At 41.8% G+C, this 21,350-nt stretch overlaps 1 protein-coding gene across 2 annotated transcripts in view; it reads right to left on the reverse strand.

The window, feature by feature from the left end:
- Positions 1 to 259: 259 nt before the first annotated feature.
- ABHD18 (abhydrolase domain containing 18) overlaps positions 260 to 21,350 on the reverse strand; it is a 57,072-nt gene continuing 35,981 nt past the window's right edge. For both annotated transcript variants that reach the window (XM_059698073.1, XM_059698072.1), the window contains exons 8-13: positions 19,749 to 19,887; positions 16,835 to 16,924; positions 15,798 to 15,899; positions 13,061 to 13,439; positions 11,435 to 11,597; positions 260 to 3,231 (exon numbers count right to left, since the gene is read on the reverse strand). In XM_059698073.1, the coding sequence (XP_059554056.1) occupies positions 3,180 to 3,231; positions 11,435 to 11,597; positions 13,061 to 13,439; positions 15,798 to 15,899; positions 16,835 to 16,924; positions 19,749 to 19,887 (925 nt within the window). In that variant the 3' untranslated portion in view covers positions 260 to 3,179. The remainder of the gene's footprint in view (positions 3,232 to 11,434; positions 11,598 to 13,060; positions 13,440 to 15,797; positions 15,900 to 16,834; positions 16,925 to 19,748; positions 19,888 to 21,350) is intronic.

Consider the following 21,350-nt stretch of genomic DNA (forward strand, 5'->3'; position numbering starts at 1 on the left):
TATTTATTTTAAATATATTTTATTGATTTTTCACAGAGAGGAAGGGAGAGAGATAGAGAGTTAGAAACATCAATGAGAGAGAAACATCGATCAGCTGCCTCCTGCACATCTCCCACTGGGGATGTGCCCGCAACCCAGGCACATGCCCTCAGCCGGAATCGAACCAGGGACCCTTCAGTCCGCAGGCCGACGCTCTATCCACTGAGCCAAACCGGTTTCGGCTGTTTTCTATATTTAAAATAATATTCTTAAACATAAGTAACTTTTTAAATAAGCTTTTATTGTGAAGTATAAAATATTTGGAAATGATTTTAAAAATTTCAGTTACAATGTTAACAATTCAATATTCTTTACAAGAGAAAGCACCACATTAAAAAATTACCTTCATAAGAAATAATTTAAAATGCATAAAATTATTTAATAATAATTAGAACATTAGGAGATCATGAAATTCAGAAAATTTTTCTAACCACACATCTAAATCAGGAATCTCAAACTCAGATGTCTTTAGAGTTAAGTAGGAAACACAAAGTAGTGATATGGTCTAACATGAGGGAGTCCAGTAGATTGTGGCAAACAGGAATGCATGCCAATCTGAACACATTTCAAATTTTGAAATATTATGCATACTGGATAAAGCAACTTTGGACTAAGCTGGCCTGTATTAACTACCAGTTTGCAACGTGGCCTAAATGAATTTCTAGCAGTTTATGTACCAATGCTCAAAATGGCAGACAGCACTGCTTTCTGTGTGTTTGTGTATGTACTTATATATGCGCATATATATTTTGGGGAAGTAGATAAAAAATGTAAAAAAAGGTATTTTGACTTTGAATAATTAATCAGTTTAGGTAACTGCTATGGTATGTTATTTTTTTGAGAATTTAAGTTTATTTGAGCCAATGGATGACATACTGGGAAACAAGATCTCAAGTGTTCCCCCAGAGATATATTCTTAAAACATTTGGTTAGGAGATGAAATCTTTAAAATATCTTCTTTCACATTTATTTGGGAAAAATTAGTTATGCCCAAGAGTTAACTTAAATGAAATATTAAAATTTCATTCTTTTACCAATAGCAAGTCACACAACATAGTATATTATTGCTTAGTAAGAAATATTTACTACTATGCCATCAATGACTTTAGTAATTTTAAAAGTTTTTAAAAATTAAAATGATGTAGGCATTAGAGTGACCAATCTCCTTTAACCCCTACAGTGCCAGGGAGCGTGATCGCGCTCCTCCTATCTTTCGCCAAAAGTGCCGGGAGTGCTATCAAAGCTTCGAAATGGCGTCCAGTTCTAAGTGTGCTTTTATTAGTGATGATTATATTGCTAAATATGTCAATGTAGTAAAGGTTTCCTTAAGTTTTTGAATATGTAACTTCATTTACTTGCGATTCATAATTTTTTTCTAAACTGCTGTAAAATCAGCAAAAATGCCTTGGCAATTTTAGCATAGTTCCTAGGATATTGGTTGGCACTCAAAGGGTTAAAAAGACTACAAAGGCACATTATAATTCAAATATCCTTACTAGACTAGGAATACACATTTAAATACAATCTATAGATAATACAAATTTCAGATAAATAAAACTCAAGTACGTTCTAAGCCTTGACACAATACCCAAAAATATTTCCTACTTTTGAGAGTATATTAGCTCTCAGCTTCAGTAGTCTATAATAAAAAGAAAGCACCAAATCTAGCCATGTAATTTTTCAATTAAAAAAAGTTATTAGTTATATCTTTTCTGTAAAGTTTATTTAGGATGGATTGATTTCATTATGGCCATTAATTTTTGAAATGGTCAAAATGGTTACATTCTTGGCCTAAATAGTGAATTTAGATATATCAGGGTTTGCAAACCCAGAGTAGATATAAGAAAATGTTAAGACACGATGTCTCAATTAATGCAATAGTTATTTCCATTGATCATGAATTCAAAGTTGTTAAATAGAAATACACTTGGCTTTTTTTCCCTAACCCAATATTAGGCATTTATAAAGTTTAGCCAAGTCTTTTGCATCATGTCTGCATTCCCACATTCATTTTAATTACTAAAAGCACTTATATACAAAACAATCAGGAATTTTTAGAATTCAAAGTTAACAGGGATTTCATACATCATAAGTATTTCCATGGCAGAAAATTAAAGAGGAAAATAAGATTATAAATGCGCTATGGATCCACAAAAGAAATAAACATGTTTCTCAAAGCAAGTCAGTAGAAATATCATATAAAAGTATACAATACAAGCTGATGTATTACAATCTTTGACTTAGCAGCTCTGTATAAATCAATACAGTTTCTGTGAATACATTTATTTTAATGTATTAACTATTCATAATTAAAAATGTAAAGTTTTCATACGTAGAAATATTGAATATTTGGGAGTCCCACAAACAATAACAAAATACTTCAACATTATTTCATCCAAACATTGGTTTAAAGTTATTCAAATGCATTCAAAGACTATAGTTGACTGACCTGTAACACTGAATTCCAGACTAAATAGATAGCAATGAATTATACACTGAGTGGCCAGATTATTATGACCGCCCCATCAGTACTTCGTTGGGCCACCTTTTGCCTTCAATACTGAGGCGATTCTTCTTGGCATTGACTCCACGAGATGCTGAAAGGTGATGCGAGGAATCTGACACCATGCCTGATGAATAGCACTGTCCAGTTCTGAGAGATCTGATGGTTGTGGAACCAGCTGCCTGATGGCTCTTTTAACTTTGTCCCACAAATGCTCAATTGGATTGAGATCTGGTGATTGTGGGGGCCACCTAAGCAAGGTAAAGTCTCCCTCATGTTCTTTTTTTTTTTTTTCCCTCATGTTCTTGAAAACACTCCTGCACAATACGAGCACCGTGGCATGGCGCATTGTCTTGTTGGAAGAAGCCATCTCCATTGGGATACGCCATCAACATGATAGGATGAACTTGATCAGCAACGATACTTAGGTATGTTGTACTATTCAGACGTTTATAATGATCTGGCCCTCTAGCAACTTCAGCACGAAATTATAGCTAATTTGCCTACAAACGTCAGGTGGTCATAATAATATGGCCACTCAGTGTATAGTGCTGCCTTACTAATTTCACGTCGTCAAAGGATGAAACTCCTTTTGTGAGAAACATGATGGCCACATTGGTTACATACAGTGATCCAATCAGTTAGCATATTTGTGCAGAAAGCGTTCAAATGCATCATAGATGGCTCGTCTAAAAGAAAAAATGAAAAACTACAAGTAATTAGCAAAAAAAGGGGGAACATACATTGCTTTTACTTTATTTCCAAAATTACCTTTGGCTTGCAACCTGACCTCCTCTCTAAAGAGCTGTGAAAGAGGCAAGTACCTGAAAGGTGGGTGTTAGGATCCATTAATTTCACCAGTACTGGAAAACTTCAAATGTATTTCCAACTGATGAAGTGTTCAGCACCGTTTTTATTGTGAAGCAACTTTTTTTGTGCCTTAGGGTTTATATAATATATATGTATTCATATATGTATAATACATCCTATCTAATAAAAGAGAAACATGGTAATTAGCGTATGTCCGCTACACTTCCCATTGGCTAATCAGCGAGATATGCAAATTAACTGCCAGCCAAGATGGTGGGTGGCAGCCAGGCAGCTTGAAGCTAACATGAGGCTTGCTTGCTTCAGTGACGGAGGAAACCAACGTTCCCCGCCTGCCTTGCCGGCCTCTGAGCTTGCAGTTTGAAACATTGTTACAAATATAGAAGCTAAACAAAACCCCAGAAACCTGCTTTCAGCCTGCCAGGGATCTCAGAGCTGGAGTTGATTCAGTGTTTCGATTATAGAACCCAAACAAACCAGATACCTGCTTTCAGCAGCAGAGGCCTCAGAGCTGGAGCCAGAGCTAAAGCTGGCCCAGAATAAAAGAAAAAGAAAAAAAGGAGCAGTTGGGAGCTTCAGTCCCAGCCTGAAAACAACCCTCAGCCCCTCACCCAGACTGGCCAGGCACCCCAGTGGGGACCCCCAACCTGAAGGGTGTGTGACCAGCTGCAAACAGCCATCATCCCCTCACCCAGGCTGGCCAGGCACCCCAGTGGGGACCCCCACCCTGATCCAGGACACCCTTCAGGGCAAACCAGCCGGCCCCCACCCGTGCACCAGGCCTCTATCCTATATAGTAAAAGGGTAATATGCCTCCCAGCACCGGGATCAGCGGAGCCGAGAGGCCTCCCGGCACCGGGATCAGCGTGACAGGGGGCAGTGCCCAAACCCCCTGATTGCCCTGCGGCTCTGTGTATGACAGGGGGCGAGGCCACAACCTCCCTATCTTCCCTGCTCTGTTCGGGACAGGGGAAGGCGCCCCAACCTCCTGATCAGCCCTGCTCTGTGCCTGATGGGGGGAGCTCTCCAACCCCCTGATCGCCCTGCCACTCTGTGTGTGACAGGGTGCGGCGCCCCAACCCCCTGATCAGCCCTGCTGTGTGTGTGACAGGGTGCAACGCCCCAACCCCCCCACCCCCCCAGGCCCTGCTCTGTGTGTGATGGGGTAGAGCCATAACCTCCCCAGCAGCCCTGCCCTGAGTGTGACAGTGGCGGCGCCTCAACCCCGATCGGCCCTGTTCTGTGGGTGATAGAGGGCGGCACCCCAACCCCCCACCATGGGCCCTGCTCTGTGTGTGACGGGGTAGAGCCATAACCTCCCCATCGGCCCTGCCCTGAGTGTGACAGTGGTGGTGCCCCAACCCCCTGATCGGCCCTGCTCTGTGGGTGATAGAGGGCGGTGCCCCAACCCCCCCACCACGGGCCCTGCTCTGTGTGTGACGGGGTAGAGCCATAACCTCCCCATCGGCCCAGCCCTGAGTGTGACGGTGCAGCGCCCCAACCCCCTGATTGGCCCTGCTCTGTGCGTGACAGGGGGTGGCGCCGCAACCTCCCCATCGACCTTGCCTTGAGTGTGACAGGGGGCGGTGCCCCAACCCCCCAATCAGCCCTACCCTGAGCGTGACTGAGGGTGGCATCACAACATCCCAATCCGCCCTGCTCTGTGCATGACAAGGGGCAGCGCCCCAACTCCCCAATCGGCCCTGCTCTGAGCCCGACCAGGGGCTGCACCTAGGGATTGGACCTGCCCTCTGCCACCCGGGAGCAGGCCTAAGCCAGCAGGTTGTTATCTCCTGAGGGGTCCCAGACTGTGAGAGGGCACATGCCGGGCTGAGCGAACCCCCACTCCCCCCGAGTGCACAAATTTTTGTGCACCGGGCCTCTAGTAAAATGATAAAAGGATAAGGAAACTGGTTTCTTTTTATTTTGTCACTTGTTGAACATCAACTGGCGACATAACTTTAAAAATATAGTATTAAATCTATTTCATAGATTATGATATAGTACCTTTTCTTTATTAAAACATGTTCCTAGCAACTGAACTTAAAATCAAAAGCCTTCATTTTCCATATTAATTTTACTAGGTACTTTGTGTGGAAAAGAAGAGTCAAATTCACTGCCCATTAAAAGACACTGTTTTCAACGCTTATTAATTTTTTTCACATTGTGAGAGCCTACATTTTTATTTATTTATTTTAAAATTTAAAAAATGTTTTATTGATTTTAGAGGGTGAGAGAGAGAGAGAGATAGAAACATCAATAAGAGATAAACATCGAAGAGCTGCTTCCTGTATACCTTCTACTGGGGATTGAGCCCCCACTACCCAGGCATGTGTTCTGACTAGGAATTGAACCAGTGACCTCTTGTTTCATGGGTTGATGCTCAACCACTGTACCACACTGGCCAACATTTTTCGAGTACAATATTCAAAAAATCCAAAAACAAAAAGGGGAAAAAGTCATAATCCCATCACTCTAAAGCAGCGGTTCTCAACCTGTGGGTCGCGACCCCTTTGGGGGTCGAATGACCCTTTCACAGGGGTTGCCTAAATACATCCTGCATATTAGATATTTACATTACGATTCATAACAGTAGCAAAATTACAGTTATGAAGTAGCAACGAACATAATTTGATGGTTGGGGGTCACCACAACATGAGGAACTGTATTAAAAGGGTCAAGGCATTAGGAAGGTTGAGAACCACTGCTCTAAAGTATCTACTGTAATGCTATCATATTTTTCCGACAAGCTAGTGGGTTTTTTGTTGTTTTTTTGTCAAGGGAAAAGGACAGACAGAGAGAAACATCCATGTGAGATAGATACATTGATTGGTTGCCTCCTGCATGTACCCTGACCTGGGTGGGGGAGGGAGCCTGCAACTGAGGTATGTGCCCTTGACCAGAATTGAACCCTAGACTCTTCAGTCCTTGGGCCAACATTCTATCCATTGAGCCAAACAGGTTCGGGTGAGGCTTGTTTTGTTTAAATCCATACATTTATATTTCCACCCAGTTTAAATAATAACTATGAGAATATATTAATTCTGTATCCTACTTGGACAAAGCATTTTTCCATATCCTTAAAAAAGATAGTAAGATTATCTTTAAAACTGAAACTGGGAGCCTACTAATAGATTATGACTTCCAGTATGTTGGGAAGACATAGCTTTTTATCACACTTGTATTTGTCTCAGATATTTGTCTTTTGTAAAATGTAACAAACAATGATAAGGGAAACAAACTAATGATGAACATTTGCACATTGGTGTAAGCACATAAAGTGATTTTTGTTGACTGCAGGTGAGAGAGAATTTCCCCCTGAGAGTTAGTCCTGGATACTTGCTCTACTACAATGAATCTTTTTTTAAATATATTTTTATTGATTTCAGAGAGGAAGGGAGAGGGAGAGATGGAAACATCAATGATGAGAATCATTGACTGGCTGCCTCCTGCATGCCCCCTAAATCCAGGCATGTGCCCTTGACTGGAATGGAACCCGGGACCTTTCAGTCCATTGAGCCAAACCGGCTAGGGCGACAATGAATTTTTTTTACTTCCTGATGCCTAAAGTTGCAATCTGGGCTTGGGTACATGGTATGAGGAAGAAAGGTATGCATATGCCTATTTAATAATTTGAAGAGTCTCTCTTTTTTTACAAAAAATATATTTTATTGATGTTTTACAGAGAGGAAGGGAGAGGGATAGAGTTAGAAACATCGATGAGAGAGAAACATCGATCAGCTGCCTCCTGCACACCTCCCACTGGGGATGTGCCTGCAACCAAGGTACATGCCCTTGACTGGAATCGAACCTGGTACCTTTCAGTCCTAAGGCTGACGCTCTATCCACTGAGACAAACCGATTAGGGCTGAAGAGTCTCTTATTCACTTGTGTTATTAATCAATTATAAATATCAACATAAAATAAAAGAGCACATAAAGGAGGCTTGTGTTACATCTGGTGACTGAAAAGAATGAATTTTTTTTAAGATTCTACTCCAATGACATCCAAACTTTGTTAGGTTTTGAAGTGACTGGGGGTAGGAGTGGGAGGGTGAGTGCTTTAGGGAGAACAAATAGCTAGTGACTCCACCTAAGCAATTTATTCACTCCCCTCCCCCTATATACACTAATAAAAGAGAAAAATGGTAATTGGCGTACGATGATACCCTTTACATTGGCTAATCAGGACTATATGCAAATTAACTGCCAACTAAGATTGGCAGTTAACTGCCAACAAGATGGCGGTTAATTTGCATATGTAGGCACAATGCAGGGAGGCGAAAGGGAAAGCAGGAAGAAGCCCCCTGCCACCGACAGTGATTGGAAACCCAGGGGGGAGCTAAGAGCTGGGGGGCAGGGCAAAGGCGGCCCTGCCCCCCAGCCATGATCGGAGAATCAGGCACCTTTGCCGCCCTGGCCAGTGATAGCAGGAAGTAGGGGTGGAGCCAGTGATGGGAGCTGGGCACGGTTGAAGCTGGCAGTCCCAGGAGCTAGGGGTCCCTTGCCTGGGCCTAAAGCGGAGCCCACGATCGCGGGGCTGCTGCAGCTGCGGGTCCCCGCTGCCCGGGCCGGACGCCTAGGCCAGAGGCGTTAGGCCTGGGCAGGGGCGGAGCCTGCAACCGCGGGGAGCTGGGGGTCCCCTGCCCAGGCCTGACACCTCTGCCGGAGGCCTCAGGCCTGGTCAAGGGGCTGATCGGTGATTGGTGATTGGAGGGTGATGAGGGTCAACTCCTCTGGCCGAGGCATCAGGCCTGGGCGGGGGGCTGAGCCGGGGATTGGGGGGATATGATGGTCCCCTTGCCCATGCCTGAAGCCTGGGTCAGAGGCATCAGGCTTGGGCAGGGGGTGGAGCAAGCGATCAGAGGGAGATGGGGGTCCCCTGCCCAGGCATGATTTCTGGGCTAGAGGCCTCAGGCCTGGGCGGGGGCCAGAGCCAGTGATCGGGGGGAGATGGGGGTCCCCTGTCCAAGCCTGACACCTCTGGCCGAGGCGTCAGGCCTGGGCAAGGGGCCGATCAGGCGATCGGAGGGTGATGGGGGTCTACGCCTCTGGCTGAGGCATCAGGCCTGGGCAAGGGGCAGAGCCAGCAATTGGAGGGGTCTGGGGGGTCCCCTGCCCAGGCCTGATGCCTGGGCCAGAGGCATCAGGCCTGGGCTGGGGGCAGAACCAGTGATGGGGGGAAATGAGGGTCTCCTGCCCAGGCCTGACACCTCTGTCAGAGGCGTCAGGCCTGGGCAAGGGGCCGATCCTGCGATTGGAGGGTGATGGGGGTCAACGCCTGAGGGCTCCCAGTATGTGAGAGGGGGCAGGCTGGGCTGAGGGACACTCCCCCCCCACACACACCCAGTGCACGAATTTCGTGCACCGGGCCCCTAGTTTCTGTATAAAGGAGTTAACACATTTCGTACTGCTCGGGAGTTTTCTCGTATTTTGCGCGCCATCTGTTAAGGACCACTCATGATTGTTCTCGTTTTTCACACCCATGGAAAAAGGAGCGAATCTAGATACTTATGTAAATTTTGTTTGGTTCTTCTTCATAGAGGAAAATGTTTTATGCAGTAGCATACGTTAAAAAAGTACTAGGAACTTTAATTTTTTAATGGTTTTTGTAAATAAAAATGTTATAGCCGTAGCCGGTTTGGCTCAGTGGATAGAGCGTCAGCCTGCGGACTGAAGGGTCCCAGGTTCGATTCCGGTCAAGGGCATGTACCTTGGTTGTGGGCACATCCCCAGTAGGGGGTGTGCAGGAGGCAGCTGATCAATGTTTCTCTCTCATCGATGTTTCTGGCTCTCTATCCCTCTCCTTTCCTCTCTGTGAAAAATCAATAAAATATATATATATTAAAACTGTTATAATTATTGAAAAACAACACCTAAAGTGCATTATGATGATTTAAATAATGTGCAGTTTTCCCAAAAACATGCAGTTTCTGGCGTATGTCTTAGAGATTTCTATGCGATACGCAATGTTAATAACATATGAAGCAACTGCTCTAGTACTTGGCACATGGTAACAGCTAATTTCTCTTTCTCAAATGAAGCTTTTCAATGAGCACTTCTGAGTTTTCACAGCTGACTATGATTCTTCTTCCTAATGCCTCTCAGCCACCCTCCCACTTAGATTCATAAAAGACAAACATAAATTTGACACCGATTTACTAAAGCAATCATGCGGGTTCTCTGATTCACAAATATAACAGAACTTTAGACTCCACTTGAGCAACCTGAGCAACCCTAGGTACTCACAATTTTTGTTTGTTTGTTTTTCGTCTTACTTTTGCTGTGCCAGAAAGTCACATTGGGTCAGTAGTGTACTCACCTACCAACTAACAGGGACTCAAATCCCAAATGCTGAATATATTTTTTAAGAAATCATACAATAAAAAGAAAGGTTTATTATATGCTTCAGTATATTACAAACTTAAAGAATTAGTCTGGCCCTAACAGGTTTGGCTCAGTGGATAGAGCATCAGCCTGCAGACTGAAGGGTCTCAGGTTCAAGTCTGGTCTTGGCTGAGGGTGCATCCCCAGTGGGGGGTGTGCAGGAGGCAGCTGATTGATGTTTCTCTCTCATCGATGTTTCTAACTCTATCCCTCTTCCTTCCTCTCTGTAAAAAATCAATAAAATATATTTAAAATAATAATTTAAAATGTCAAAAACAGAAAAAAAAGTACCATATGATTTCATGCATATGTGAAATTTAATGAACAAACTGAACTACCAAGCAAAATAGAGACAGACTCATAGATAGAGAGCAGGCAGACAGCTCTGGGGGGAGGGGACATCGAGGGTGGATGGTGGAGGGACTGAGCAAAAAGGAAAAAAAAAAGACCTCATAGACACAGACAACAATGTGGTGCTTGCAGGGGTAGTGGATGGAGGTGTAAGAGGGCATAGAGAGGATAAACAGTGATAGAAAAAATAAAATCAAACATATACCACTCTCAATTTTTCTATTATATAGCTATCCAGCTGAAAATTTTGGGACACTTATTACCCACAGGGCACTGACCTAAGCACCTTATGTGGACTAATTTATTCAACCACTAATGATAAATTCCAATGACACCTTTTATCATAAAATTTGAATGAAAGTTGAAATAAAGCAGGATACCAAAAAACAAGTTACAGCATACAAGTTTTTATAAGTTCTAACAAATACTGGCGTCATAAAATTACTAATATTGCCTGGCCGGTGTGGCTCAGTGGTTGAGTGTCAACTCATGAACCAAGAAGTCACTGATTCAATTCTGGGTCAGGGCACATGCCTGGGTTGTGGGCTCGATCCCCAGTAGGGGGCGTGCATGAGGTAGCCAATTGATGGTGTTTCTCAATGATGTTTCTCTCTATCCTTTTCCCTTCCTCTGTCTAGAAGAAAAATCACCCTAGCTGGTTTGGCTCAGTGGATAGAGTGTCGACCTGTGGACTGAAGGGTCCTGGGTTCAATTCCGGTCAAGGGCACATGCCTGGGTTGCAGGATCAATCCCCAGTAGGGTGCATGCAGGAGGCAGCTGATCAATGATTCTCATCATTGATGTTTCTATCTCTCTCTCCCTTCCACTCCGAAATCAACAAAAATATATTAAAAAGAAAAAAAAAATCATCAGAAGCATTTAAAAACAAAAACGTTACTAATATTGAAACCAATACTTGTCTTCTCATTTTAAGGTTCAAGTTTCACTTGCTACTAAAAACCATTGCTAGATTATTCCACAGATGCTCAGTCATTCTGAGAGAAGGACACCAGTGTGGAGTGAAAAACCTAGGTAAGTTTTACAAACCCTGGTGTCCCTCCATATTCTCTAAAATACCTGGCCACTGACATCTAAAGAGGGTAAAATCAGACAATAAAGCATGCCTATCATATGCTACTTCCTAGTTCTCAAGAAGAAAAAGAAAATAAGAGGACAAGAAAGAAAAGAGTACCACAGTGTGAGAATTGAGGAAACAAGGAAGAAACAAGAGGACCTAAAGGATACAATAAAAATACCCATTATTGTATGTCAAAAAAAATTTAAAAAGAAACAATAAACAGACGCCTGTTTACACCAACCATCTTACCTGAAGACTCCTTGTTTGAACAGATAAGCACTAATATGACCCCCTTCTAGATACCGGATTTCACAACCAGGCCAAATTTCTTGCAGACTTCGAACTCCAGTTCGTGGAATATATGCATCTTCTTTGGCTTGAACCACTATAATGAGGCTTGGGTCTACTGGAACTAGGTACAAGATTTAAAAAAAATGCAACAAAATCGCTAAGATTTTTATACAGCCTATTAAATTGTATCTACACTAACAAAAGACAAACATGCAAATTGACTGTACCTTTGCTACATCTTAAGCCATGCCCACCAGCCAAATCAGAGCAACTATATGCAAATTAACCCAACCAAGATGGCGGCCGGCAGCCATGGAGCTGGAACAAGCAGGAGGCTTGGTTGCCCCAATGATGGAGGAAGCCAAGCTTCCCACCTGCCGTGGCCCCAGCTCTGAGCTCCACTCAAAGCAACAAAGTTTCAATTATAGAAGATAAATAAACCCCAGATACCTACTCTCAGCCGGCCGTGGCCACGGAGCTGGTGCGAGCAGGAGGCTTCCCTCCCGCCCTCCCTGGCTAGCTCTGAGCTCCACTCCAGGCTACAAAGTTTCAATTATAGAAGGTAAATAAATCCCAGAATAAAAAAAAAAGGAGAGGCTGGGAGCTTCTGTCGCCAAGGGGGGGTGGGGGGGACTTAGCCAGCCTGAAAACGGCCCTCAGCCCCTCACCCAGACTGGCCAGGCACCCCAGTGGGGACCCCCACCCTGATCCAGGACACCCTTCAGGGCAAGCAGCGGGCCCCCACCCGTGCACCAGGCCTCTATCCTATATAGTAAAAGGGTAATATGCAAATTGACCCTAACAGCAGAGCGACTGGGAATGACTGGTCACTATGACACACACTGACCACCAGGGGACAGATGCTCAATGCAGGAGCTGCCCCCTGGTGGTCAGTGTGCTCCCACAGGGGGAGCTCTGCTCAGCCACAAGCCAGGCTGATGGCTGCCAGTACAGTGGTGGTGGTGGGAGCCTCTCCCGCCTCCTTAGCAGTGCTAAGGATGTCCGACTGCAGCTTAGGTCTGCTCCCCACTGGCAAGTGGACATCCCCCGAGGGCTCCCGGGCTGCCAGAGGGATGTCTGACTGCCAGCTTAGGCCCAATTCCCCCGGGGAGCGGGCCTAAGCCAGCAGGTAGTCATCCCCTGAGGGGTCCCAGACTGGGAGAGGGCACAGGCTGGGCTGAGGGACCGCCCCCCCCGCGAGTGCACAAATTTTTGTGCACCAGGCCTCTAGTTAGAAAATAAAATGCATCATACAATGCAGTCAGTGAAATATCAAACTAGAACTCTCTTGATTGAGTAAAAAATCAACTATTCTATACCATAATGTAATATTCATTTCTAATACAGTGAGATCAACATTCTAAATAAGGTACAAAAGCCAATGTTTTTAATGAACTATAAGAAGGTCTTAGATTTTCATGGATAAAATATGATACATTTAAATAACCAGCTTATCTTGCTAGACACATTCTGGGGCCAACAATAAATATACTCTGGAAAATACAAAATTAACTTATAAAGCATCCTTAAAAATATTTCACAAATTTAAAAATCATAAAATATCTCAATTTCATATAAAAATACCTGAGAAATTTGCTACATGAGTACATTCATCCATGACTCCTTTCATAAACAGCAAAGATTCTTTCTGAAGATTCTTTCTTCTTTGTTCTTTACTGAGTAGGTGGTATGACTGAGGATTGGAACTTGTATAACTACTTTTGTTGGTTGAAAGTGTTTGATTGAAGCACTCCATCTTAGAAGTATCTTTCAACAAGAGTCCTTCTGATGTAGCACTGAAAGATGTTTTACTAGATTTATGACACTCATTATGTTTCGAGGACACAACCTGGTCTGTCATATCTAAATTTAAAGTTCTAGAAACCAGATTAAGGTTAGTGAGCTTGTCTGCACTGCTAGGGAAGCATTTCACGAACTCTTGTCCCATTTTGAAAGAATCTGTCTGAATATATAAAAGAAAAGAAAACATCATTTAATAAAAAATAGGATTTTATTTAACAACTTTGTTCAAACAAAACCACAAATGTTCATCAACGAATAAAAGGAAAAACAAAATGTTGTATATTTACAATGGATCATTAATGAACTTCTGATACATGCTAAAACATGGGTGAACTTTGAAGACATTATACTAAATGAATAAAACAGGCACAAAAGGACAAATACTGTATGATTACATTTTTTATGAGGAACCTAGAGTAATCAAATTCATAGAGAGAGAAAGTAGAATGGTGGTTGCCAGATGAAGAGGAGGTGGAAATGGAGAGTTATTGTTTAACAGGTTCAGAATTTCAGTTTAGGAAGATGGAAAGTTCTGCAACTGGATGGTGTCGTCGGAGGTAATGGTGGCAAAACAATGTGAATGTACTTAATACCATTGAATGGTACATTTAGAAATGGTTAAAATGGTACATTTCATGTTGTATATATTTTACCACAATTTAAAAAAAAAAGAAAAAAGATGTCAAAATTTAACTTAGGACTAAGACAGAGTTATATTTTACTGCTAAATGTTTCCTACTGAACAGCAATTAAAAAGTGTAATTTAGTCTATCTCATGCTTTTATTGCCAAAGTATGGAAATCCAGATCTGCTAGAACTTCCAAAAGTCAAATGAGTGTATCCTGGCAGTAATACAATAGCCACTCCAAATCTCTTTCTCAGGATGAACTAATAATAATTTAAAATGATCAAGGAATATTACCTATGAAAAATTTTAAAGTATGAACTCAGCTTAAAGACCTGTAAATACAACATCATTTAAATAAAAATAAACTTTGTCAAATACTAAAAGCAAAGTCAAAACATAAAAATGATAGCCTGGGAAAATATATTTGCAACTTATATGACAAAGAGCTTATTGCTTTAATAAGAGCAATAGAGTGAAGAGAAAGCCCAAAATTACAATAAAAAGAAATAAGCAAAGGGTATGCATATAAGGTCATAGAAAATAAAACAGAAATTGGTCTTGTATTTACCCTTAACTATGTTCATTCAGAAACTATCTCCTCTGAACACTTAGTATTTTTTTTTTAAATATATCTTTTATTGATTTTTTACGGAGAGGAAGGTAGAGGGATAGAGAGTTAGAAACATCGATGAGAGAGAAACATCGATCAACTGCCTCCTGCACATCTCCTACTGGGGATGTGCCCGCAACCCAGGTACATGCCCTTGACCAGAATCGAACCTGGGACCCTTCAGTCCGCAGGCCTATACTCTATCCACTGAGCCAAACCGGTTTCGGCAGTATTTTTATTTTTAATTTAAAAGAATCTATTTTTATTGATTTCAGAGAGGAAGGGAGAGGGAGAAACAGATAGAAACATCTATGATGAGAGAGAATTATTGATTGGCTGCTTCCTGCAGGCCCCACACTGGGGATCGAGACTGCAACCCAGGCATGTGCCCTTTCCGGGAATCGAATCCTTGACCTCTTAATTCATAGGTAGACCCTTAACCACTGAGCCACACTGGCGAGGCAAGAAAAATTTTAAGGGAAACAGAAAGGGATGGAAGGGAAAATATAGATTAAGACACTTAAAAGAACTGTAGTATCTATCCCTTTCCCCCTGTCGATCTTCATCTAGCTCTCCATCACTCACATTGTCACCAAAGAAAATAAATAAATTATAAAATAAAAAAACAAAAGAGCTGTAGTATCTAAAGATGTACACTTGGATAATAAAATTATTTTAAAGAAAGAAGGAAGCAGTTACTATAAAAATCAGGATGATAATAGTAGGGAAGAAAGGCCTTTGATTAGGACAAACGGAGGTGGTTTCAGGGTTGGGTGGTCAAGTTTTGAGCTGGGTGGTCAAGCTATACTCTTGACCTATTACAAATGTGTTTCTATTTAATAATGTATTAAACCATACTTGCTTTGAATGATTATCTATATCTGTTATTTTACTTATTTGTATTTTCTTTTAAAGAATTTAGAAAAATATTGCTTTAAAAAATTTGCTATTCTTTTTAAAAAATTGACTTTAAAAAATAAAAATTGACTTTAGAGAGAGGAAGGAAGGAAGGGAGACAAAGAGATAGAGAGAGAGAGAGAGAAGAACATGGATTTGTTGTTCCACTTATTCATGCATTTCATTGGTTGATTCTTTTTTTTCCCCCCCCATTGGTTGATTCTGACTGGGGATCCAATCTGAAACCTTGGCATATGAGGAGATGCTCTAATCAACTAAGCTACCCAGTCAGGGCCCAAAATTTGCAATTCTTTTTAAAAATTTGAATCATTAAACACAATCAACCCTTCCCCTAATATTATATTGAAATTACAAATACTTACTCCACAATATTCAAGCATGTGAATAATTTCTTCCTCATAAACGGTCTGTGCATAATACTGCTTTTCCAACTCCCTCCAATTAATTGATTTACTCAGCACACCCTGAAATAACAAACTGAAGTAAGATCAAATCACATCATAAAACATCTTGTCCAAAAATTGTATTGTTACTGTGCAGAAGAGTTAACATAGCAGGCTTGAGATTTCCTATCTTTAGAAAGGCCCGCTTATAAGGTTGGCCCTCGACTAGAGTTTGAGAACTTGACTAATAAACAGTTCTTTACCCTGATGAAAACTTCCTAAATGATGAAAAACATGAACTGATGAACAAAAATAGATCCAGAGACAGAGAAGGATCCATCAGACCATCAAACCTCAGAGGGAAGGTAGGGGAGGGTGGAGGTGGGGGTGGGGGTGTCAACCAAAGGACTTGTATGCATGCATATAAGCCTAAACAAGGACACAGACAACAGGGGGGTGAGGGCATGAGTGGGGGGGTGAGGGGGCAATGGGGGAATAAGGACACATATGTAATATTTTAATCAATAAAGAAATTAAAAAAACAAAACAAAACTTCCTAAATGATAAAGTGGGGTCTCTGTGCCTGAACTTGTTGTACAAACAATGCAGTTCCTGCTGAACACCTGCTTTCCTTCTGGAATTTTGGTACATGCCACGCAGAGGGAACCTAAATGACTGAGCCATGAGAAAAACCCTGGACTTCTGTGCTCAAGTGAATTGCACTAATGGATACAACTTGGCAAATTTGTCACACTGCTGGAGGAAGCCAACACAGAATGTGAGGTCTCCACTGAAAGCTTGTGCCTGGTGTCCTCTGGACTTTGCCCCCTGTATCTTTTCCCTTTGCTGATTCTGTATTGTACCCTTTTGCTCTAATGAGTCTTAGTCATGAGTACATGCTGAGTCCTGTGATTTCTTCTAGTGAATCACCAAACCTGGGGGTGGTTTGGGGATCCCCCCAAACAATTACCTATAAGCATATATAACTATCTAAATATTAATTGCAATTAAATTACCGTAGTGAAGACCCCAGATGCTGTAGACCAAGACAGACATGGAATCAATGGCATGGGCTTAGGCCAGTTGGATACCGCTAAGGAAGCCATCTGTAATATGTTAACACAGTCAGTTAGAGAGCTTCTGTTTAAATTTTCTACTCATTAAAATAAAAAGTATTTAATATTAACAAGCACTTTGTGTAGTAGTTGATAAGACACAAAAAGCCTCTAAACCAGGGGTTCTCAACCTGTGGTCACGACCCTTTTGGGGGTCAAATGACCCTTTCACAGGGGTCGCCTAAATACATCCTGCATATCAGATATTTACATTACGATTCATAACAGTAGCAAAATTACAGTTATGAAGTAGCAACGAAAATAATTTTATGGTTGGGGGTCACCACAACATGAGGAACTGTATTAAAGGGTCGCGGCATTAGGAAGGTTGAGAACCACTGCTCTAAACACTCATGAGAATGACTAGCAAGCAACCTTTTCCAACTTCCAAAAGTCATAAATTCAACTACAACATATAACTTCTCCCTTTGAAAGCAATCTATATATAAAAGCCTAAGTGACCTTTATGACTGGTTGAGCAAATGACTGGTTGCTATGATGTGCACTAACCACCAGGGGCAGATGCTCAATGCAGGACCTGTCCCCTGGTGGTCAGTGCACTCTCACAGCCAAACTTCTGTCTTTCCTCTCTGGGGCTAGCCTGCCCCGCCCCGATCTGGACTGGGTGAGACGCCCCGATTGCCCGATCGCCAGCCAGGCCAAGGGACCCCACTCATGCACGAATATGTGCACCAGGCCTCTAGTAAAATACATTAGAAAATTTTAAGTAATCTCAAGACTTTTCATAGAGAGCTACTTTCTACTGGGTAAATACAGAGCACACATGCTGAGATGTAGATACACTCATTACCTAAGTGACTTGCTCAGGTACAGCAAAATCACAACTATAAAATCTCAGACCCTAAAAAATAATAAAATAAAAAAACCCCTCAGACCCCTGAAGTTGACTAAAAGATGCCAAGAATTTGGTAAACTACAAAACACAACATATAACTACTTTAAAATAATGTAATATGTATGCTTAGAGAGGGGAAGAGTTGTTTTGGGCTAGAGGAATTGGGGTAGGCTTCAGGAAATGGCTGTCACTTAGGGAAAATGATTGATGGGGTCATGGCTTCCATTTAAGAACACAACAGGATTAAAGGCAAGATAGTGAGAAAGCACAAAGTCTTTGTTGTGGGGAACATCCAAAATACAGGGTGGAGCAAAAGTAGGTTTATAGTTGTTTGTATGGAAAATAATATAACAGTTAATAAATAATACTACAAGAGTAAACTCTGTTTTGCATACTCACAAATGTAAAACTACTTCTGACATACCCTGTACTTCAGCTCAGTTGGTCAATTGTGCACATGTGGTCAGTGGGTTCAGGAGATAAATAGGGCTGGAAAGATTGATCAGGATCAGATTAGAAGTTCCTTTGTCTTGTAGATAATGGGGAATTAGTCAAGAGACCTGGGCAAAGGAGTGGCATTGTCAAAGGAGTGATTCAAGGAAGCTAACATGATAGTGGTTTATAGGGCTGATTAGAGAGGATCAGATTTCAGGTAGGAAAACCAGTTAAGAGGCAGTAGTCAAGATGAAATTATAAGGCCCCAACCTAGGTTCTAAAAATGGAAACACTACTGGGTAGGAAAAGAAATCCTTTTTCAGCCTTCAGGTTTACTATCTTGTAGTTGCTGTTTTGAATTTGAGTAAATTCTTGAAGTGATTTTATTAGCTTCACCTCTTTGGTAACCTCTTTGAATTTGAGTAAGTTTTTGAACTTAATTTTATAAGTCAAATAACTTACAGCAAATATATTTTTTAATGTGCTGAATGACTAATCAGTCCACATAATGAACCAGAGCATATTCCTGGCCCTCAGTGAATGTACTGCTTCATGGAGCAAACTGATAGCTAAATAAATACAGTGAAATAAGTACTAATGAGAGATGAAGTATAGTCTGGAGTAAGGCTGGGAGTCAGGAGAGTTTGTCATATGAAGTAAGCTCCAAATTGGAACCAGAAGAGCAAGCTGTTATTCAGCTAGGTGGAAGGGCATGCAGGGGCACCAGAAGGGTACCAGCACTTGGCATAGTTACAGCCAGTGCAAGAGCAAGTCTTTGGTAGGTTTTAGGCAGAACAGAGCAGAAATCAGATTGGGGAAGATCACTAAGGTTTGAAGAAAAACTGTTAAGAAAAAGTTCAAGAGAAAAGAATACATGACAAGCAAACCAAGTAGGAGGCCATTTTAGTACACTCTACAAGACAAAGGTAAAATAAGTTGGTGGTATCAGGTATAAAGATAAGAGATAAATGAAAAGTATTTTCTAGCCCTAGCCAGTTTGGCTCAGTGGATAGAGCATCGGCCTGTGGATTGAAGGGCCCCTGGTTGGATTTTGGTCAAGGGCATATGCCCAGGTTGTAGGCTCAATCCCCAGTAGGGGGTGTGCAGGAAGCAGCTGATCAATGATTCTCTCTCACTGTTGATGTTTCTCTCTCTCCCTTTCCCTTCCTCTCTGAAATCAATAAAAAATATATAAATATATAAAAAGTATTTTCCAAATTAGCTACTTTCACCAATATAAGACATTTTATACTTGAAACTTGAGTAAAGTTTCATAATCAACTTTTAATAAAATACCAAATCCAAAAGCTGAGATATAGCTGTAGAGTAAGTAATCAGTGTCTACATAAATCATACCAAAAAATAACATCATTATTTTATAACTGGAATGAAAGTTTAGAATGTTTCTTCTTTCACCAAAACCAAAATTAATTCTATACATAAAATGAATTTTAAAAGTAACTAGATTCCCTAGATCTTATAAACACAATCATAAGTAAATATCATTTGAAATGAAAGGCTTACATGTCCTCCCATGGATATTCCGGTCATTCCTAGAGGTCCATAACCCTCCCTCTCTAGCCAATGCAAGAGAGCTGCAGATTCCAAAACAAGAGCTCCTCCCATCACAAATAGGTCAGACACGTTTTTTAAGCTGGACCTTCTAGCATCACAAAACAAAAAAGAAAATTATTTTTTAATGTATTTACATTTTTATATGTGAAAATTTACAACAGGCAGTCAAGGTTTATCTTTATTCTTTTAAAGGGAATAGTAGTTGAGTAAAACAATGGACTGAGTTGATATAATTAGAGTGCTGCTAATACAGTTCTACATATTAATCACCTATAACTTATTTTTTTTAAGTTATACATGCTCTCTAGCATATAATCTTTGTTGAATTTCAACTATTTTACTATTTTCAAGTTCAGAAAAGAATCTTATTTGATGGCACTTTATAAAAACTTAAAATACTTATGGGAAAATAATATTTCTTATTCTGCCAATTTTGTTAAATTACCATGATTGTATAAGGGAAAACAAATTTATAGTTGTCCCCCCTTAGAAAGAACTTATTACAATAGAACTTAAAAGCATAACATTTTTAAAAAAGCAATGTTAAGAGTTTAACCTAATACTAGTTTCATGTATTACCGAAATCTTAAACACACAATTTATGAAGACAAATGCACATAGTTGGCTACTGGATGAAACCTTGTCAAAGTGTACAAAAATTCATTTTATCAATGGTCATTCACTATATGCCTACATAGAATAATTATATGCAAAGAACCAGATGCCACAGGAATGCGAAGTTGTTAAAAACAGAATTATGCCCAGTGTCCTCCCACATCCTCTAAGGGCTCCATATTCATAAGGCAGGGCTTCTCTATATGGAAACTACTAGAGGCCTGGTGCAAGAATCCGTGCACAGGTGGGGTCCCATCCGCCTGCGCTGGCCTGGGGAAGGGAACATGGGAGGTTGGCTGGCTGGCCCTGCTCCCTTATCAAACTCCCTGTGGAGGGGACAATTTGCATATTAGCCTTTTATTATATAGCACTAGAGGCCTGGTGCATGAAATTCTTGCACTGGGGGTGGTGGTGGTGGTGGTGGTGGTGGTGGTGGTGGTGTGTGTGTGTGTGTGTGTATGTGTGTGTCCCTCACCCAGCCTGCACCTTCTCCAATCTGGGACCTCTTGGGGGACATCCCCTCACAATCCAGGACTGCTGGCTCACAACTGCTCGCCTGCCTGCCTGATTGCCCCTAACCGCTTCTGCCTGCCAGCCTGATCACCCCCTAACCGCTCTCCTACCAGCCTGATTAACACCTAACTCCTCTCCTGCCAGCCCGATCGCCCCCAACTGCCCTCCCCTGCTGGCCTGGTTGCCCCAACTGCCCTCCCCTGGAAACCTGTCCCCCCCCCCCCAAAAAAAATGCCCACCCTTGCCAGTCTGATGGTCCCCAACTGCCCTCCCCTGCTGGCCTGATCTCGCCCCCAATGACCCTCCCCTGCTGGCCTGATCTTGCCCCCAACTGCCTTCCCCTGCAGGCCTGATCTCGCCCCCAACTGCCCTCCTCTGTTGGCCAATTTGGTTCTGATTGGTTGGTTTCTATGCCAGTCAGCG

Source organism: Myotis daubentonii, chromosome 5, assembly GCF_963259705.1.
Source record: "Myotis daubentonii chromosome 5, mMyoDau2.1, whole genome shotgun sequence".
NCBI lineage: Eukaryota > Metazoa > Chordata > Mammalia > Chiroptera > Vespertilionidae > Myotis > Myotis daubentonii.